Source organism: Crinia signifera, chromosome 8 (genome assembly GCF_055691185.1).
Source record: "Crinia signifera chromosome 8, ASM5569118v1, whole genome shotgun sequence".
In the NCBI taxonomy this organism is placed as follows: Eukaryota; Metazoa; Chordata; class Amphibia; order Anura; family Myobatrachidae; genus Crinia; species Crinia signifera.
The window spans coordinates 106,972,960-106,994,948 of NC_139224.1; the positions used below are offsets into that span (position 1 = coordinate 106,972,960).

At 43.8% G+C, this 21,989-nt stretch overlaps 2 protein-coding genes across 2 annotated transcripts in view; both read right to left on the reverse strand.

Moving 5' to 3' along the window:
* Positions 1–341: 341 nt before the first annotated feature.
* LOC146027262 (paraneoplastic antigen Ma2-like) lies at positions 342–1,730 on the reverse strand. The gene has a single exon (XM_083158203.1). The coding sequence runs from the start codon at positions 1,728–1,730 to the stop codon at positions 342–344; it is 1,389 nt and encodes a 462-aa protein (XP_083014329.1).
* Positions 1,731–1,998: 268 nt separating this feature from the next.
* Positions 1,999–21,989, reverse strand: part of VCAM1 (vascular cell adhesion molecule 1) — a 52,339-nt gene continuing 32,348 nt past the window's right edge. The window contains exons 17-27 of the mRNA XM_083158204.1: positions 18,364–18,684; positions 15,754–16,023; positions 13,580–13,846; positions 11,970–12,227; positions 10,861–11,127; positions 10,193–10,462; positions 8,535–8,801; positions 6,927–7,181; positions 6,038–6,304; positions 5,106–5,372; positions 1,999–4,621 (exon numbers count right to left, since the gene is read on the reverse strand). Coding sequence (XP_083014330.1) covers positions 4,458–4,621; positions 5,106–5,372; positions 6,038–6,304; positions 6,927–7,181; positions 8,535–8,801; positions 10,193–10,462; positions 10,861–11,127; positions 11,970–12,227; positions 13,580–13,846; positions 15,754–16,023; positions 18,364–18,684 — 2,873 coding nt within the window. The 3' untranslated portion in view covers positions 1,999–4,457. The remainder of the gene's footprint in view (positions 4,622–5,105; positions 5,373–6,037; positions 6,305–6,926; positions 7,182–8,534; positions 8,802–10,192; positions 10,463–10,860; positions 11,128–11,969; positions 12,228–13,579; positions 13,847–15,753; positions 16,024–18,363; positions 18,685–21,989) is intronic.

A 21,989-nucleotide genomic window follows, 5' to 3' on the forward strand; every position in this document is an offset into this window, starting at 1 on the left:
CCCAGATGGAGAGTCAGGACACACTAATGCCAAAAAAGGTACTGGAGGTTGGGGTTCTGTGGTGTTGTCCAGGAATTGAATATGAGTGGTCACATACCCCAAATATGGGTATTTTTGATTACTTAGCCCCCAAATCACTAGGCCATCGATAGGATTTATTGGTATTTTAGTCAGGTGTTTATAATACCAACTCTCAAAGATGATCGATACTTGTGACCCACTATCCAATAAGACGTTACAATAATGTCCATTAACTAATGCTGGGACCATGGGGGCTTCTCCAACAATACCTCCTTGACACAGCTTAGTCCATTGAATACTCCCCATTGCTACCATCTCAGTTAATTGGGAGTCCGTGCGGGGTTCACCGACGTCCCTTGCAAGTTTTCCGAATGAGTAGATGTCCTGGGTTCAGTAGGATTCATCCTTCTATTGTATCCTCCCCTTTGAGGGCATTCAAAACTACGATGGCCTAACTGTCCACAACTGTAGCAAGTGAACTGTCCTTGGTTATCAGATCTCCTATGGTACCCTCGTCCACGATTCATAGATAACCCTGACGTCATAGGAGGGGTTTGCGCATGTATTGCAATGAGTTGATCTAGCTTTTTATTTTGTTCTTCCATGAGTTTATATAGTCTATCATTCATTGGGGGTTCTTCCGGGGTTGGCAGTACGACTTTGACCCTCTTGAGACTTTTATCTCTATTTTCAATTTGTACTTCCTCGAGTTTCACCTCTTTAATTAATTCACTGAGGGTAGGAACTGGAACTTTGGACAGACTACATCGAAGCCTCTGGGCTACTGGGTTAGAGGTCAGTGCTCCCCTCAACACATATTTCATTCTCCTCCCATCGATCTCCTCTTCCTTAATGCCTCCTTTTTCTAGTAATTTATACAGGATTTTATCAATTCTGTAAATATATGTAGTGAGAGTTTCGTTTGGCTCTTGGTATGTGTGGTTCAATCTGGATAGGATGTCTCCTACATCCTCTAGGGTGCCAAAAGAATAGTCAAGTGCTTCAAAATAGTCTTTCAGGGTTGCTTGACTGTTGCTCCTTCGGGTAGCTTGAATGATGCCCATGGCGGGACCCCGAAGGCTTTCCACAATACGTTGTTTTTTTACATGTTCTGGGCATCTCCATTCCTCCGAATGTTGAGTAGCAGCCTCTCTCCAAGCCTCATATCCCTCCTCTCCAGTAGGTATAGGAAATATCCCAGAAAAAATTCGTAATCTTCGATATCCACCCTCATAGTGCCATCTTTCCATCTGACTAACAACTCTATCCATCATAGCATCTACCGGGGGCTCCAGCACCTGCTCCCTGGTACTATTGGTCTCAGAGTTAGGTTCCTTATTCCTTAATCCATCTCCAGTGGCACTTCCTACACGGTCTACAGTTATCTCTCGCTGATATTCAACGGGAACATCGGGCCATAGTAGCTTCCACCGCCTTTCAGGTAGTTGCGATATGATAATATGGGCAGGGATCAAGTTTCGGTCCAACTTATTTAAATTGGTGATCAATACTGTAATCACTTCCCCCGTATCTCCGGTCTGTTTATCAATTAACTTGGGTCTCTTTAACCCATATATTTTATCCACTCCCGTCAATATTTCTTCATCAGACATGTCATCAAAAGAACCCTCAATCCCAAAGCTGCATTCCATATCTAGTCCATGATCTTGACTCCACCTCTGTATATCGTGTTTGCTGGCGCTTTCCATTGTCGCAGCTGGATCTCAGCAGTGCCTCCAGAAATGTAACGCTGTCTTCAGCACTGAGTATGTATAAGCGAGTTTATGTGCCTCCACCCCAAGCTTTGATGGTATAAAGATAGGTTATATCAATATGTATATATTTCTATGAGGGCGAGCTTGGGGAAACACCCTTTGAACTATCCAGCAACCAATAAAGTTAACAAGTTAATTTACATAACAATAATATTATTTACATAGGTAATTTCAGACAACAAAAATAGGTGAAATAATGGCATTAATCATCACAACCAATTTTATTTGACTGGAACTTAAGACGTGTAGTCGTGTTCAGTAATATTTCTGGAATGCCTTCTTCAAGTAAAAAAGATTATACAAGCCTACCTTAGTCGGCTGAAACAAATAAACATATTATACGTCACATGCAAGTGAATTAATATCTTCACCGTTTAAACAACAATTTCAATCAACAATAAAAAAAAACATATAGTAATAAACCTTAAACTATTATTGCGCAATAATATGTATTTTAGTTAGTGTACACTAGTCTTGGTGTTACTATAAGCGCTGTTGTATTTTATGCCAGGTTCCTTTGTTAACCATATACTGCAGTTCCTGAGCAAACTAAAGTTCCCACCTGAGTCCTGTAAGGTGAGTTTGTAAGTAATAGGAGTTGAACTTATATGAAGTATTTGTAATCCAATATAGGAATAGACTGCAAGATATTTACTGAAGGATTCAAGAAATGAGTTCCCGCTATGAAGGATCCGTTCTCTCCTAACCGGCTGTACTTTCCTGAATGGAATTTGTGTTATTAACAATCCACACTTGTATTCAATGTTATATAGTTCTACTATATTGGTTTGAATGAACTGTTGCTGCTGTATGCAAAAAGGAGTATATTCTCTTAGATGCTAGATAGAATTATGTTCTGTTAATGAAACAATATCAGCTGATACTAGTGTAATAACAATGTCAGACACTTTTCCAGCCCGCAAAGTGTCAGTTTCATAGCTGTTTGGAGTGAAAACTTTAATAATGCTCTAAGAAGAAACTTTTGTATCCTGCTAGTAACACTGCACTGTTACGTTCCCAAAGATCTACTGTATGCAGCTCTCTATTATTAAATACACCATTTTTATTCCGGATGTAATTTATCTGCAGTCTCTGGAAAGGTTTTCCCCAAGATCATCTGTAGTGTAGTCTTTCTGTATAAAAGCCCACAGTGGTATCCTTTATATCTATATCTTAGCACCTTGTGCTCCTTACAAATAGGACTTCTGTACTTTCTCAAATGTTCCCTGTATACAGCTTAAACCTTAGTCTGTCATTCACAATTTCTCTGCTGCTGAAGTATAAGTAGCTGCTCTCTTTATACCCAAATACAATGTCTCGGTATTGTACTTAAACTCCTTTTCCCTCTCACTCTCCTTCTCTCACTTTTGTGCCATTGGAGCTGTAATGATCTTGTAAACTATTGACTGTCAGGATGCCTTTATTATTACTTCACTGTGAGCACTGAAGGGGTTAATAGTTCTTTATTCAGGGGTTGCTGATATAAAGATTTGCTGAAAACCTGTGCAATGTTTATGATACTCTAACTTAGAGTAGTAGCCATCTTTCCCGTGCTGTAAGGCAGCTGCAGTGAGGTGTCATATATCACCTGTCAGTCTGCACTTAGGAATCTTTCCCTGTGTAGCTATGAGTGATGCAGGGGTTTGGACAGCACTCACCAATCTCACTCTTTAGGCCTCCGCCCAATCTCCTCCCAGATGCCACCTCCAGTGATGATGTGCAGCACCTCTGGTACCTCTCACCGGAATGTACACTATCTGCCCAGCCAGAGATTTAGGCCACCTGTCAGCATCTGGTCAGCTGTAGAAGCTGCCATCACACGGAGCCTCTGGTAGTAGTCTTTTCTCCCTCACAGGTCAGTTCTCCTATCTGCCAGGGCTGCACACTTCTGCCCTCCTCAATCTCCTCAGGAGAATTTCTTCCTCACTCTCTCCTGCTCCCCCTTTTTATACATTCAGTTTTCATCTACAACAACTTTATTTAACTGTTTACCTGGGGTACAATAAGTTCAATCCAACGTCTCTCCCCCAACTGCCAGGAAGAATAGAACAGTCCTTTTACCAACTGCTATGCATATACTGGAAGGGCAATACCACCTCATTATAATGGAGGGGGGTTTGTTCCACATGCATTTTCCAACAAGTACTAACTATGTCACATCATTTTCTGTGAAAAGTTCTGGTTATAGGTTGCTCCCTCATGAGGGATAATTAATAATCAAGCCATGAAAGAAGTTCATATTAACAGCATAACCATGTACAGTAACAGAGTGTACAAAATCCTAACACAGAGGTCATGTATCTTGTCCAATGTTTGGTAGATATTATAAAACTGTAAACAGTTATTTTTTTTCAATATTTATACACCTCCAAAATACACCATACACATATTTTTATGTATTATTCAATATCCCTAGTTGGGACCCTGACAATATGGGGTCACATATGGTTTAGCACCCAGGTTCTCTGTGGGTATCAGAAGGCAAAGCTGAGGGCAGCACAAGCTCATGTTGGCTTCACTCACATGAGAACTCTTACAGCAAATGGCTTGCTAGAACTGTCCATTCCTGTGCTATAGCTGGAAGTCCTTGTCCATGGTAATAGAAATGCCTTGCTCCATAGCAGAAGGTGAAGCTGTCCATTAAAACCTACATGTGTAATGTCAGACTTTGCTCCTGAATGCCTTTACCAAGCTGTATGATCCTTGCGCCCTTGCTTGCTTGTGATGATAAATGAGAATCCCAATGATGCCAGCGGACAGAAACGCAATAGATGGAATAATCAAAAAGATGGGGTTAAACTTAAATCCAGAACTCTGTTGTCTTTCTGTAAAGAAGAGAAGGACAGAGGATAGTTATAGAAGCAAGGCTAGGGGCAGCAGTGTGATTTATAACATGTATGGGCTACAACAAGTGCTGGTTCTATAGACAGAATGACAGGTCACGTTCAGTATATATAGGAGTTATGAGAATCTATGCAAGTCTCGACACACAGACCCAAGAGAGGCGCAATATCTCTGAAGAAAAAAAAGACAGTGGCTTTCCAGGAGGGTGTCCTTGAACAGCTCTTGTCCCGAACCTGTGCCCACCTGTGCATCTATGGGTGTGCCAAGTAGTTTTTTTATTAAGTTGGCAGTTGGAGAGACGTTATACAGCTGCTTCCTAAACAGTCTAGAACATTGCTTATGGTTTCCTGTGTGAGTTTTGCTGTTAAGTGATCAAGCAAGAAGCAATACAAGTATATAAATAGCGCTCTGTCTAGTCCCTGGAAAATTAACAATTATGACAGTAACCTAGTATGTATTTCTCACCTGCAACATAGAGACTGATAACCTCTGTCTCATTCCCGACACTGCTGATTACCTTCAGGGCGTACGTTCCAGTGTCATTGCGGGTGACATTGTGCAGTGTAAAGGTGCCATTGCTGGCATATAGCACTGCGCTATTATTAGCGCACACCTTCTGCAGAATGATGGTAGGAGATGGGATGCGGTGAGTCTCACAATTGATAATGACTGTATCTCCCTCTTTGATGTTCTGCGACGGAGTCACAACCACTGTGGTGTTTCTGTGTGGAACTGGAAGACAATATTTAAGGATTATACAACAGTTGATTATTTGAGGGCTATTTTATTTTGCCCTATGACATAATGGACCTTATTCAGGTCCATTGGCTCCCCAGCTCCTTCGCACGGGGGGAGCGATGTTTAGTGACAGTTTGGTTAAGCATTTATGCGCATGTGCAGCAGCTTGGTGCAAGCAGGCACGGTGAATTGCTTATTCCCAATCCCGTTCACAGCTGGCAGTGTGGGCGGGGGGCGGGGGCTGTGGTGATGGGCTGAGCCCATGGGAAAGCCCACAGTTTCCATGAAAACGTTGGGTGTTCCCATAGTAATTCGGCGATGATGCGGATGCCGTAGGCTGGCAGCTGACATCACCGGATCTCAGCTGCCCGCCCTCTTCCCTTACAAGGTAGCCGCAGATCTAAACGCCAGAAAGTGTCTGAAATTTGCATGCACCTTAGAAATCACCTTAGCAAACCATCAAATGATTTCCTCCCTGTACACAAGCTGCAAATGGATGTTTATGCTAAACATCCATTCGTACACTCGCGGATGAACTCTGCGTACAACTGGGGGGCGGCGAGTGTGAACCTGAATAAGGTCCTATATTCATAGATTTGACACATTCTTTGGCTTTCATTCTATCATTAATTTAATTCATTTATGGATAAGAAACTCACTCTGTACAGTCAATGTTGTCTCTGCCACTTGCTGTCCCCACAGATTTGTGGATTCACAGAGATATTTTCCAACGTGCTCCATCCCTGCATATGTAATATTGTATAAACCATCCCTGGATTCAAGCTCTTCAAGGCCATGTTCTGTCCTGCTGTACAGCACCAGGCTGGGGGCAGGAGAAGCCTCTGAGGTGCAGGTTATCTGTGCAGAGTCTCCCTCTCTCACCACAGGAGATGGTGTGATGGATATATATGTGTTCTTGGGTGGAACTGCTCAAAAAACAGTAGGAAAAACTTGATAACAAACACTGTTACCCGAATGTAAGTCACAGATAAAGAGAATAGATAAGCACTAAAAGTCAGTAAGAAGGTACAACCCCCCCCCCCCCCATATGCCACCAATACATAAAATGACTAGTCTATGCTTGTGTTTTGGTAAATCTGTTATCTTGAACAGAGTAATTTCTGTAATTTGCTGTCCAATCAAGGGCCTTTTAACAGAGGAGGGAGCCAGCGTGCAGTCTCTCTTTGGACCCCCTCCTCTCTAGCCGGCAGCATATGTGTAAGTAGACTCTGGCACTGTACTTAAGTCTACAGGGCATATGTAGCTCTCTGGAGAAATGATGTCATGGATCCCTCAAACACTGCACCTCAGAGGCTTCTATAGTATAATGCCAGCTTTTTCTGACATATATTTTGCGAAAACCCAGCGATCTGGTTTTAGTGCATGGGTAATTGCAGTTAAAAACCCAGATAACAGGGTTTTTAATGCATTTTCCCTTTAGTGCATCTCCTTCTATGTGTGTTTAATGTGTGGAGCGTGGAACTGTTTAGTGGGGGAAAACAATTTCCCCCATTGTTTTCCAAAATTACTGTGGCCTAGAACACTCACCACGTACTCTGAGTTCCAGTGTGTCCTCTTGTCTCCCCAGTACATTACGGGCTTGGCACTGGTAAATCCCACTGGTCACGTGTGTTACTGTTACCACTGGACCTTCAGAAAGGAGAAGACTCTCACCCGACAATAAACGTCTATACAGGGAGATGCTGGGTTTGGGGTCTCCCTTAGAAGCACAGGACAGAGTGACTGTATCCCCCTCATTCACATCCACAGCAGAAGATGAAAGGACTGTTTCCATGGGAGGATCTGCACAGACAAAGAGCCTTTAGCTGCATGGATTTTTTTGTACATGCAATTGAGAAATGTGTTATGGTACATGCTTAGGACATTCAACTGGTAACTGGTTAAATTAAACCATTTGGTAAAAATGTAAAAATCTGGAAGAGAGTTTAATAGAGAACTGTTTATGAATATTATCATTTCATAAATAACAAAAGAGAAGGACACTACAGAGAGACAGTAAATTAAAAGATGTACAGCGTATAGGGTATTTAACACTGTTGGGAACTGGGGAATGCCAGGCTGAAGAGGGTGGCCTGTGATTGTATGGAAGATGCCACCCCGAGGTGTATTCAGTCACTTCACTATGTACAGCAGTGGTTCACAAACTTTGTTGAGACACTGCATTTCTTATTGAGAAATTCCGAAACATATATTAAATTAATTCATCCTTATGAGGTGAGGGACAGGATTTGCTTCTGGTTGTCCACATATTTTATGATTAAAAGCCCCTAGCACTAGTATTGCCTATTACATTAATTTGGGTGTGGTACAGGGGTCCGATAGTTGGGATCCGGAAAGTCATTAGCCCGACGTCGGGATCCCAACTGGCCGGACCCAGACAGCATAGTGAGAGCAACTAAGCCCCTTGCGGGCTCGCTGCGCTCGCCACGCTATGCGAGCGACCTATTCTATTCTCCCTCTATGTGGGTCGTGGACCCCCACGAGGGAAAATAGCCGGTGACCGTCGGGAACCCGGCTGTCGGAGTTTTGACAGTAGGGATCCCGACGTCGGGTAAATGCCTGTCGGGATCCCTACTGTCGGGACCCTGTCCGGCACCCCATTAATTTGAGTTGGTCATGGACCTCCAACTGAAGGCACCGCTGCTGGTGTCCGAAGGCATACCAGAGTACTAGGTGCACAGTTTGAGAACCCCTGGTGTTCAGCAATAAAATATTTTTTTTTGTCTTGCTGAGGTTTAACTTCAATAACAACTTTTAGGATTTAAGGTGCAGGTTTCATAGTTATTCCCAATTTTATAGCTGAATATAAGAAAACAATATGCCCTTTATTGTGTATTACTAGAAACAAAATGTTTAACCTTTTAACTCATAGATGTATACTGTAAGGCAGGCATTCCCAACCACGGTCCTCAAGGCACACCAACAGTGCAGGTTTTGTAGATATCCAGGCTTAAACACAGGTGACTTAATTAGTATCTGAGGGATTCTGATTAATCCATATGTGCTAAAGCATGGATATCACTAAAACCTGCACTGTTGGTGTGTCTTGAGGACCGTGGTTGGGAATGCCTGCTGTAAGGGTTTGCTGCCAGTTCTCACTGATCACATCACCCCTGTATGTAAGAGAACACTTACATGCCACTGTGAGTGATTCCGATGTCTCAGCCAGTCCATGCTGATTTTCAGCTGTGCACCTGTATTCCGCAGTGTCAGCAGGAGCTGCTTCTTTGATGAAGAATTCCCCCTCAGCTCCAAGGAGAAGAATATCCCGTTCTTCTGACACCTTCCACAATGTAACATTTGTGTTTGAGTCACCCTCTGCAAAGCATGCGATTGAGACAGCCTGTCCTGCCGTCACTGTGCTTCCTGGCTGGATGGTAATCCTAGGGATATCTGGGAGACCTAAGTATGATCAAATCAGTTTGCTGTAAATTATTGTTATACAAAACAAAAAAAAATCTTCTGATTGGTTGCTATGGGTAACATCATTATTTTTAGAAGCTTTAGTAAATGTACCCCTTATTTCAACATTTTGCATGCTAACACAGCTTTTCCTAGTGTTAGGGCCCAGTCCACAGCCTGTCCTTTTCCCTTTTACACCAGACCCGGGCCTCGACCCGGGTTATTGATGCTCAATTCCGGGCCGGGGCTTGGTGTAAATGGGGTAAAACAAAATAACCTGTGTCTTGTTCCTGCAAATGCTCAGGGTCAGACACAGGGCATCCCCATAGTCAGGGGTCGTGTAAATGGGTAACCCGGGTCATCCGACCCGGGGACCCATTTCCACCGAGAGGGGAACCCATACCTCCAGACAGCAGCATCCTGCGGTCAGTCCGGAGGTTGGGCAGGGGCTGCGTACAGCCTCTGCTGCTGTCTGCGGTACTATGCAGACAGCAGTGGATGCTGGGAGGAAGTGAATTGATGCCTGTGTGCGGCATCCATTCACCTCACAGAACGAAGCTGCGGGTGCATGGAGGTTGGGGGCAGCTTTCCCGGTTGCTGGGCTTGCCCCCAGCATGTCGGTTGGCGTCACGGGGTCCCGGATGGGTTCCTGGTGCTTGTAGATGATGTAATCTCCAAGCGCCGGCTCAGGGTCCACCTTCGCTGGGGTCGCCCACCTGGCATAATGCTGGGGGATGCCAGTGTAAAAGGGAACAACTGCCAGGTCGCATCTGGGTTGGAGCCAAGTCCAAAAACCTGGGTGCAGCCCAGCAGTTCTGGTGTAAAAGTAATATAAGTGAACTGGTGGTTTTGTATCTGCACACTGAGGCGAGCTGCTGTACTTATAGGTGACCCTACATATATTAAACATAAATCTACAGTATGTCCTAGACCCTAACCCTCTGTTATATGTACTGTCCTAAATATGACTTTATATGTTAACCATATCAATATAATGACCATGTCCACATTATGTCCATGCCTACACTGTGAATGTCAACACAATGACCTACAGTATACTGTCCCTATTAGGCCAATACATTTTATATTATATGATTAAAACTTAAAATATTTAAACTGACATTATATCAAGTATTAGGATGAAGAATGAAGAATAAAAGAAAGAAGTGATTACACTAGTAGTGGATCCATAAATATATTTTCTAGAGCACTGTTTCCCAAACCCGATACTCCACCCCAATGACAGTGCAGGTTTTAAGGATATCTATGCTTGATAACAAATGGTTAAATCAAAATGCCTGAGGTACTTATTAAGCCATCTGTGTTCAAGTGAAACAGTGCTCTAGAAAAATAACTCCTTTGTGAAACACTGTTGTAGAGGGACATCTCACCTTGTACAGTAATCTCCACCCGTGAAGAGGTTTCTCCTACATTGTTTATTGCACAACAGATATAAACGCCACTGTCTTGTGGTTCTGCGTTGGAAAGAGTCAGCATCCCTTGGTCATCAGTTGGCATCTCCAGCTTCCTGCCATCTACAAGCTTCAACCACTGGAGGTGAGCTTGCGAAGCACTGTCACAGCTGCAGGCCAGAGATATTTCCTCACCAGCTCTCACAGTTGTGGATGGATGAGGTCTGATCTGGGGTTTTGCTGGAGGGTCTGAAAATGACAAGATATTTTAAACAAATCCACAACCTGCCGACAATTATTTATTCTGCCTTCCACTCATGTGCAGCATGTCCATGTGAGCTGGAAGGTGCTTCTATAGAATAGTACTGTGCACAAATTCCCTTTATCAGCTGGTTATGCCATTGCCAAGAGAGGCTCCTCATGATATGATATAGACGGCTACATCATTGGTGTGGGATATGGCTCAGCAGTAGGGCACAACAGTTACAGCACCAGGGGCAAACGCAGGACTTTCAGAAGGTGGTTTCCAGAGGGGCGGAGCAAAGCATGGAGATGGACGCTTAGGTGACCCAGTATATGCCAGGTCAGTTAAAGTATTATAGATAGACCAAATGTATATAAATAATAATTATGGATAAGAAACTCACTCTGTACAGTCAATGTTGTCTCTGCCACTTGCTGTCCCCACAGATTTGTGGATTCACAGAGATATTTTCCAACGTGCTCCATCCCTGCATATGTAATATTGTATAAACCATCCCTGGATTCCAGCTCTTCAAGGCCATGTTCTGTTTCTATCTTCAGCACCAGGCTGGGGGCAGGAGAAGCCTCTGAGGTGCAGGTTAACTGTACGGAGTCTCCCTCTCTCACCACTGGAGATGGTGTGATGGATATATGTGTGTTCTTGGGTGGAACTGCTCAAAGAAAAATAACAGTAGGAAAAACTTGATAACAAACACTGTTACCCGAATGTAAGTCACAGATAAAAAGAATAGATAAGCACTAAAAGTCAGTAAGAAGTTACAACGCCCCTATATGCCACCAATACATAAAGGGGGAAATTTACTAAAGGAAATTTGTAAAAAAAATAGGTGTATTTGTATCCAGAAATACACTTATTTTTGACATTTACTATCCCGAAAATACGGCAATTCGTATTCGTATTGATAGCACATCAATACGAATACGAATTGCCGTATTTTCGGGATAGTAAATGTCAAAAATGAGTGTATTTCTGGATACAAATACACCTATTTTTTTACAAATTTCCTTTAGTAAATTTTCCCCAATATGACTAGTCTATGCTTGTGTTTTGGTAAATCTGTTATCTTGAACGGAGTAATTTCTGTAATTTGCTGTCCAATCAAGGGCCTTTTAACAGAGGAGGGAGCCAGCGTGCAGTCTCTCTTTGGACCCCCTCCTCTCTAGCCGGCAGCATATGTGTAAGTAGACTCTGGCACTGTACTAAAGTCTACAGGGCATATGTAGCTCTCTGGAGAAATGATGTCATGGATCCCTCAAACACTGCACCTCAGAGGCTTCTATAGTATAATGCCAGCTTTTTCTGACATTACTCTATATTTTGCGAAAACCCAGCGATCTGGTTTTAGTGCATGGGTAACAGGGTTTTTAATGCATTTTCCCTTTAGTGCATCTCCTTCTATGTGTGTTTAATGTGTGGAGCGTGGAACTGTTTAGTGGGGGAAAACAATTTCCCCCATTGTTTTCCAAAATTACTGTGGCCTAGAACACTCACCACGTACTCTGAGTTCCAGTGTGTCCTCTTGTCTCCCCAGTACATTACGGGCTTGGCACTGGTAAATCCCACTGGTCACATGATGTGTTACTGTTACCACTGGACCTTCAGAAAGGAGAAGACTCTCACCCGACAATAAACGTCTATACAGGGAGATGCTGGGTTTGGGGTCTCCCTTAGAAGCACAGGACAGAGTGACTGTATCCCCCTCATTCACATCCACAGCAGAAGATGAAAGGACAGTTTCCATGGGAGGATCTGCACAGATAAAGAGCCTTTAGCTGCATGGATTTTTTTGTACATGCAATTGAGAAATGTGTTATGGTACATGCTTAGGACATTCAACTGGTAACTGGTTAAATTAAACCATTTGGTAAAAATGTAAAAATCTGGAAGAGAGTTTAATAGAGAACTGTTTATGAATATTATCATTTCATAAATAACAAAAGAGAAGGACACTACAGAGAGACAGTAAATTAAAAGATGTACAGCGTATAGGGTATTTAACACTGTTGGGAACTGGGGAATGCCAGGCTGAAGAGGGTGGCCTGTGATTGTATGGAAGATGCCACCCCGAGGTGTATTCAGTCACTTCACTATGTACAGCAGTGGTTCACAAACTTTGTTGAGACACTGCATTTCTTATTGAGAAATCCCGAAACATATATTAAATTAAGTCATCCTTATGAGGTGAGGGACAGGATTTGCTTCTGGTTGTCCACATATTTTATGATTAAAAGCCCCTAGCACTAGTATTGCCTATTACATTAATTTGGATGTGGTACAGGGGTCCGATAGTTGGGATCCCGACAGTCATTAGCCCGACGTCGGGATCCCAACTGGCCGGACCCAGACAGCATAGTGAGAGCAACTAAGCCCCTTGCGGGCTCGCTGCGCTCGCCACGCTATGCGAGCGACCTATTCTATTCTCCCTCTATGGGGGTCGTGGACCTCCACGAGGGAAAATAGCCGGTGACCGTCGGGAACCCGGCTGTCGGAGTTTTGACAGTAGGGATCCCGACGTCGGGTAAATGCCTGTCGGGATCCCTACTGTCGGGACCCTGTCCGGCACCCCATTAATTTGAGTTGGTCATGGACCTCCAACTGAAGGCACCGCTGCTGGTGTCCGAAGGCATACCAGAGTACTAGGTGCACAGTTTGAGAACCCCTGGTGTTCAGCAATAATATATTTTTTTTGTCATGCTGAGGTTTAACTTCAATAACAACTTTTAGGATTTAAGGTGCAGGTTTCATAGTTATTCCCAATTTTATAGCTGAATATAAGAAAACAATATGCCCTTTATTGTGTATTACTAGAAACAAAATGTTTAACCTTTTAACTCATAGATGTATACTGTAAGGCAGGCATTCCCAACCACGGTCCTCAAGGCACACCAACAGTGCAGGTTTTGTAGATATCCAGGCTTGAGCACAGGTGACTTAATTAGTATCTGAGGGATTCTGATTACACCATCTGTGCTAAAGCATGGATATCACTTAAACGTGCACTGTTGGTGTGTCTTGAGGACCGTGGTTGGGAATGCCTGCTGTAAGGGTTTGCTGCCAGTTCTCACTGATCACATCACCCCTGTATGTAAGAGAACACTTACATGCCACTGTGAGTGATTCCAGTGTCTCAGCCAGTCCATGCTGATTTTCAGCTGTGCACCTGTATTCCGCAGTGTCAGCAGGAGCTGCTTCTTTGATGAAGAATTCCCCCTCAGCTCCAAGGAGAAGAATATCCCGTTCTTCTGACACCTTCCACAATGTAACATTTGTGTTTGAGTCACCCTCTGCAAAGCATGCGATTGAGACAGCCTGTCCTGCCGTCACTGTGCTTCCTGGCTGGATGGTAATCCTAGGGATTTCTGGAAGACCTAAGTATGATCAAATCAGTTTGCTGTAAATTATCGATATACAAAACAAAAACAATCTTCTGATTGGTTGCTATGGGTAACATCATCACTTTCAGAAGCTTTAGTAAATGTACTCCTTATTTCAACATTGTGCATGCTAACACAGCTTTTCCTAGTGTTAGGGCCCAGTCCACAGCCTGACCTTTTCCCTTTTACACCAGAGCCTTGACCCGGGTTATTGACGCTCCATTCCGGGCCGGGGCTTGGTGTAAATGGGGTAAAACAAAATAACCTGTGTCTTGTTCCTGCAAATGCTCAGGGCCGGACACAGGGCATCCCAGGAGTCAGGGGCCGTGTAAATGACCCGGGGACCCATTTCCACCAAGAGGGGAACCCATACCTCCAGACAGCAGCATCCTGCAGTCAGTCCGGAGGTTGGGCAGGGGCTGCGTACAGGGGCTGCGTCTGCGGTACTATGCAGACAGCAGCAGATGCTGGGAGGAGGTGAATGGATGCCTGTGTGCGGCATCCATTCACCTCACAGAACGAAGCTGCGGGTGCATGGAGGTTGGGGGCAGCTTAGCAGCTTTCCCGGGTGCTGGGCTTGCCCCCAGCATGTCGGTCAGCGTCACGGGGTCCCGGGTGGGTTCCTGGTGCTTGGAGATGATGTAATCTCCAAGCGTCGGCTCAGGGTCCAACTTTGCTGGCGTCGCCCACCCGGCATAATGCTGGGGGATACCAGTGTAAAAGGGAACAACTGCCAGGTCGCATCTGGGTTGGAGCCAAGTCCAAAAACCCGGGTGCAGCCCGGCAGTTCTGGTGTAAAAGTAATATAAGTGAACTGGTGGTTTTGTATCTGCACACTGAGGCGAGCTGCTGTACTTATAGGTGACCCTACATATATTAAACATAAATATACAGTATGTCCTAGACCCTAACCCTCTGTAAAATTTACTGTCCTGATTATGACTTTATATGTTAACCATATCAATATAATGACCATATTATGGGCCTTATTCAGATTTCATTGGTACTGCACGCATTCGCACGCTGTACCGATGTTGTGCGTCTGCGCATGGTGCGTGCACCCACGGCGACCTTTCGGGTCGCCGGGTGCACGCACCCATGGCAGCGAGGGGGGGTGGAGATGGGCGGGGAGCCCCGGGCTGCCCCCATTACCATATGGGAACGCCCAGCGTTCCATGGGCGTTTCCATGAGAACGCTGGGTGTTCTCATGGTAATGAGGCAGTGACGCGGGTGTGTGGGCCGGGTAGCCGGGTGCCAGCATGCACGCAAATGTAAGTAACTCGAAAGTCACTTATATATGCGTGCACGCTAAACATCATTCGATGGTCACCGACCATCGAATGATGTGGGCGGACACCCCAGCAAAGCGAATGGATGTTTATGCAAAACATCCATTCGCTGCTGTGCGGGCGAAGCCGCACTTTGCTGGGGCGGCGGGGGGGCGTGCGTTCGCCGGGCGGGGTTTGGTGGACTCGCGAGGCTGCGAATTCGCAGCCTTGCGAATCAACCTAAATAACCCCCTATGTCCATGCCTACACTGTGAATGTCAACACAATGACCTACAGTATACTGTCCCTATTAGGCCAATACATTTTATATTATATGATTAAAACTTAAAATATTTAAACTGACATTATATCAAGTATTAGGATGAAGAATGAAGAATAAAAGAAAGAAGTGATAACACTAGGAGTGGATGCATAAATATATTTTCTAGAGCACTGTTTCCCAAACCCGATACTCCACCCCAATGACAGTGCAGGTTTTAAGGATATCTATGCTTGATAACAAATGGTTAAATCAATATGCCTGAGGTACTTATTAAGCCATCTGTGTTCAAGTGAAACAGTGCTCTAGAAAAATAACTCCTTTGAAACACAGTTGTAGAGGGACATCTCACCTTGTACAGTAATCTCCACCCGTGAAGAGGTTTCTCCTACATTGTTTATTGCACAACAGATATAAACGCCACTGTCTTGTGGTTCTGCGTTGGAAAGAGTCAGCATCCCTTGGTCATCAGTTGGCATCTCCAGCTTCCTGCCATCTACAAGCTTCAACCACTGGAGGTGAGCTTGCGAAGCACTGTCACAGCTGCAGGCCAGAGATATTTCCTCACCAGCTCTCACAGTTGTGGATGGATGAGGTCTGATCTGGGGTTTTGCTGGAGGGTCTGAAAATTACAAGATATTTTAAACAAATTCACAACCTGCCGAAAATTATTTATTCTGCCTTCCACTCATCTGCAGCATGTCCATGTGAGCTGGAAGGTGCTTCTACAGAATAGTACTGTGCACAAATTCCCTTTATCAGCTGGTTATGACATTGCCAAGAGAGGCTCCTCATGATATGATATAGAGGGCTACATCATTGGTGTGGGATATGGCTCAGCAGTAGGGCACAACAGTTACAGCACCAGGGGCAAACGCAGGATTTTCAGAAGGGGGTTTCCAGAGGGGCGGAGCAAAGCATGGAGATGGACGCTTAGGTGACCCAGTATATGCCAGGTCAGTTAAAGTATTATAGATAGACCAAATGTATATAAATAATATTAATAATAAAAAAAAAAATATATATATATATACTGTATATATATATATACATACAGGGGCGTCAAGAGCAGTGTAGACCCCTGGGCATAGCAATGTATTGTGGCCCCTACCGATCCTCCAGCGGTAGGGGTGGGGGAAGCTTTGATGTCCTGCGGGTGGAAGGGGGTATTATATCATCCGCTCAGCATGTAGGACCTGGATCAGTAATTTCCACTAATTACCCCTTTACTGCACAGATGGTGGGAGATGGGATGGGAGAAAGGGGCATTGGGCTGAAATAAGGGGCCCTGATACATAACTTCCAGGGTGGTAGAGGAAGTTTAATACGCAGAGGAGGGGTGTATAGTGGAGTGGGCTTATTATTCATAATTTTCTGGTGAGAGGACAGCTTGCTTGACTGCAGATATCTCCAGTTCCCGGTAATAGATTTCTTAGATTTTAATGGAATTAAAAACTAGAGAATCCCACCTACCAAATGGTATTGGGGACTAGGGGATCAGATTTCAGGAGGCAGAGTAATCTGCCAACGAGTATATAAAACTACATACCAGGTGTGTGGAGCAGGAGCAGTAACCAGCTGCTGGAAGGCTGATATCTCTGGTTCTGGGAACAGTAGAGACAAGCTACTAGTGTTCATCAAAGGGGAAGAGTCCCAGCTTTTGGGGACTTTTACCCTCAGAAAGTCAAAGTCAGACAGAACCTGAAATATCTGACTGGGAAGAGCAATTAGCAGGCTTGGATGGGGTCCACTGCTTTGAAGTCAAATATCTCAGGTTCTCGATTTTTTAAATTCTTGTACCAATGGAAAGAGGGGAACCTCAGTTTTTAGCCTAGGACCCTTAGACTCCTGGGGGGTTTCTGGGTACTCAGAATCCCCCCCCCCCTTCCCCCGACCACCTATGTGTGCCACTGAGCACTGGGAAATTGATCTAGATCCAGAGGCTATAAAGTCATTTTTACCCAAAGGACCAGGAGTGAAAATATCAATTTGCACAATGCCAATGTGGTTGATTTTGAGCAGCAGAGAAATGTTTGCATATATTCAGAAAGGAATGTCCCTGGATATGGCCATATCGGGCTTGGCCAAACTCCCTTGGAAAAAGATCAACAATAAATACTATGTGCTTGTTGTAAAGGTGAGCTTTTGTCCCACATAACCGCAGGCCTCGGCTGTAAATGAGTTATCACCACTTCTCTAGAATGTACTAAAAGGCTCATCATGGAGTAATTAGAGGGTATGGCCCTCTAACTCGCTGCTGCCATTGCATCTATGGTGAAGCATGAAAACCCGTCATTTATTTGTAACTTCCCAGTTGCACATAGTATGGCAATATGTACTACTTACCAGCCCCATTGTCAACATCTGTATAAAGGGCCTAATTCAGATGTGACCCCAGGACAAATTTGTTCTCAAAATGGATGAACCATGTGCACTGCAGGTAGCTGATGTAACATGTACATAGTGAGTTAGATTTAGGTGGGGTGGGTTCAAACTGAAATCCAAATTGCAGTGTAAAAATAATGCTGCCAGTATTTAACCTGCACAGAAACAAAATAACTCACCTAAATCTAACTTTCTCCTTACATTACATCAGCCCCACCTGCAGTGCACATGGATTTGCCCATTTTGAGAACAAACTTGTCCTGCAATTAAGTCAGAATTATGCCTCACAACACTCACCTCTCACCTAATCTTAAAGTGAAAGGCCGGCACTCACATTCAGTTTCCAAAAAGGCTTGATTTCAAAAGCATGGCACACATACAGACTGGCGTGACAGTGAATGCCCAACAGCCGTATAACACCAGTCGGTATGTGTGCCATGCTTTTGGAATAAAGTATTTTTGGAAACTGAATGTGAGTCTCGTCTTTCATTTTACTCCGGGGTAAGAGGTGAGTGCATTAAACCTTTGTGGACTTGTGCACACGCTATTGCAACTACTGAGTTGGTCTATTACTCACACATTAGCTTGAGGTCCATCGAGGTGTTCCTTATTATCGGGATAATGTCATTACCATCAAATGCCATTTCAGCCACACACTCAATGGTCTTTGCCTCATAACGCTCCTCCAGTATAAAGTCATGGAAAAAGCTGATGTTTTTGATCTTGTGGTCATATTCATCCATCTCTGCGCCATTATATTCGGCCAGTATTTCCGTATCCAGCATTATCTTAGCAGTCATCATCTCAGAGCGATAGATGTTGGTGAGTGTACAGGTGATCCGGGACTGTTCTCCCACCACAGCAGATGAGAGCTGCAGAATGGGCTCACTTGGAAAAGCTGAAGCAGAACATTCATGTCACATATGATTAGTGCATTGCCAATGAACCGTGTAAATGTAAAGGTTTTGCTATGGAAACGTGCAGTATTTCAGTTCTTAGCAAAACAGCAGATATGATTCTATGAATTCTCTGTTTCTATAATTATTTTCTATTTCAAGTATTTTAAGTATTTTAAGGAAAGCAGTACCGATGCATTTTATTGTTTTCTTTTCACTCCAACATGACCCATCCCATTAGGTACAAAATGCTCTGTTCCTGGACTTCCCTGCCAGTGACAGTTACAGATGTGAGCCTACAGCACAGTCCAATATTCAAAGAGGGGGGGTCACATCAGCTCTCAGTGATGTTTGGTATGGCAGCTGGTGTGGCTCCCCTTTTTGAATATTGGACTGTGCTGCAGGCTCACATCTGTAACTGCCACTGGCAGGGAAGTCCAGAAACAGAGCATTTTGTACCTAATGGAATGGGTCATGTTGGAGGGTATGAAGTACTAACACAGCCACAAATTCCCAGTACATTAATGTGAATGGGATGGGATGGTAATCCCGGTGGTTGAGAATGAGACTGTCAGAACGCTGACAGTGGCATCCTGAAGTTCAGAAATCGTATAGTTCCTGGTGAGTATTTAACGCTATTCTTAACCCACCCCTACCACACCCCTACCACAGCCTTACCCTAAGCTTCCCATAAGCTTCCCCTAAGCTTCCCCTCCTGCAACATAATTGTCCCGCCCACAGCCTAACTTTAGCCGCCCACCTCAGCCTAACCCTCCCCTAGTGCTTAACCCTAACCCCAGTACTAAAACCCCAGTACTTACCATCAGGATCTGTTGAGATTCTGACTATAAATACTGGGGTTAGGGTAGCTGCTGTCAGCATTCTGACAGTTGGGATCTCAGCCGCCAGTATCCTGACCGCATCCCATGTGAACGAAACATTCATACTTTATAAGTATCCTTGTAAAGGTTAGAATAGCAGTATGATGTATATGGATTGTTATGCTATAAAAGTAAGGACTATATTTAGTGATGGTGATAACAATTTAAAGTGGCACTTGCATTCAGTGTGACGCTCTTCAGGTTTTGCACCGAAAGCCAGTGGCGCTTTAAAATTTCAGCTCCACCTACCAAGAATTGGCATCTAGCAAATGCCACTGCTTCTTTAAAATAGCCAAAGACTATAAAAGAAACCAAATTCATGTTCATAAATCTCCTATATTTATAGATAATATATATGCTGGGGTATAAATACACAGAAAAGGGGGTGGTGGAGCGCTGGATAATACAATTAAACAGGTTATGACCATTAGGGTAATACAATTAGTTTATTTTATATGATAAAAAGATATAATATTAATTAAAAAGCAATTGCACATATAATAACAACAATATCATGGGTGTACAGCCTGATTGGGTCTCATACAATATGGAAACAGATATAGTACAATTTCTCACTTGTTCCTATGGTAACTCTCACGGGTGGGTATTTTGCAATCTCCCAGATGGTATTGGGGAATACTGGAATGGCGGGTGTCCATAAACCTGACCGGATAACCGGGACCTGATCCTGATGTAATAGGAATACTTGGTCTCAGTCCTTGATAAGCAGTCCGGTGAATAGCAGGTGGTGGTGTCCCTGAAGATGTCCAGTTTCAGGGACACCACCACCTGCTATTCACCGGACTGCCTATCAAGGACTGAGACCAAGTATTCCTATTACATCAGGATCAGGTCCCGGTTATCCGGTCAGGTTTATGGACACCCGCCATTCCAGTATTCCCCAATACCATCTGGGAGATTGCAAAATACCCACCCGTGAGAGTTACCATAGGAACAAGTGAGAAATTGTACTATATCTGTTTCCATATTGTATGAGACCCAATCAGGCTGTACACCCATGATATTGTTGTTATTATATGTGCAATTGCTTTTTAATTAATATTATATCTTTTTATCATATAAAATAAACTAATTGTATTACCCTAACGGTCATAACCTGTTTAATTTTATTATCCCGCGCTCCACCACCCCCTTTTCTGTGTATTTGTAACCTTGTTTTCTGGGGGCTGACCTCCCCATGGTGTGAGCAGCTAAGCTTTAACAACTCACCCAGAAGCTCCTGAAATATACTTTTCCACCCAGGTGGTTCAGTATATGTACTTTTTCATATGCTGGGGTATCCCTGCAGTCTCTGCACATGAACTACTGCAGCTCTGGTGGCCTTTGTATAAATGCGGCACCAGAGCTTGCGGCCTGCTAGCCACTCTGCTAGCCGTTGCATCATGGACGGCCAACAGCTGCAGAGGTAGGCCTGCGTGAGCCGGAGCGGTGAGTCTACTGGGGCATTATGCATAAGTGGCACTAGGGCCGTTATGTATAGGGGCACTGGTGGGGGGCATTATATGTAATGGGCATTATGGTGTGTGTCAATGTATAATGGGCATTACAGTGTGTGGCATAATATGTAATAGACGTTTCGGTGTATGGCATAATGTGTAAAGGGCATTGTGGTGTGTGGCATAATGTGTAAGGGGCAATATGGTGTGGCCATGGTGTGGCCATGCCTATTTTGTCATATAGCCACTCCCAGTGCTACATTTGACCACACACTTCACGCAATGTGACCATGCCCTTTTTTGGCCCGTACTATTGGTACCACTAACAAAAAATGTAGACTTGCACCATTGTAGATAATTCAGTATATAGGTGATATTTATTGCATAAAGCAGATGACATTAATGTAAATACCCATAAGTAAAACTCTATTCACAGATCCAATTAAAATAATTGAAAAAAAATTGATGCCATTGCTACTCAATAAAATCTATACAAGCCAACATGGTCTAGACACCCAAATTACTGTAAACCAAGCGTCACTCAATAATATTACAAAGACTATGCAGGGTAGAGATAAAGTAGAGAACTATAAAGTAACCAATCAGCTCCTGTCATGTTTCAAACACAGATACTAAAATGGCAATTAGGAGCTGATTGGTTGGCACTTTTATCTCTCTCCTCTTTATCTCTCTCCGATTTATATGTCTCCATCTAATTCTTGATTTCACATAAAAGAGAAGTTACACAATGTACTGGGTGTATTAACCACAACCAATGCCGTTACAGGCGGTTTATTTAAAACATTTCAACAGTGGGCGCAGATAACCTTACAATGTGGCAGATAAACGCGGCACGTTAGTAAAGTCAGCGGTTGCTTAATGGATTAACTTCCCATTTTTTTCATGACTTTTTTCTCCCCCACCTTATGTTATACAACTACCAACCCTGCGTATTTTCTTCTCCCCTAT

Excerpts from the sequence above, each read along its gene's own strand:
- LOC146027262 (XM_083158203.1), bottom strand. The coding sequence starts at position 1,730 with ATGGAAAGCGCCAGCAAACACGATATACAGAGGTGGAGTCAAGATCAT.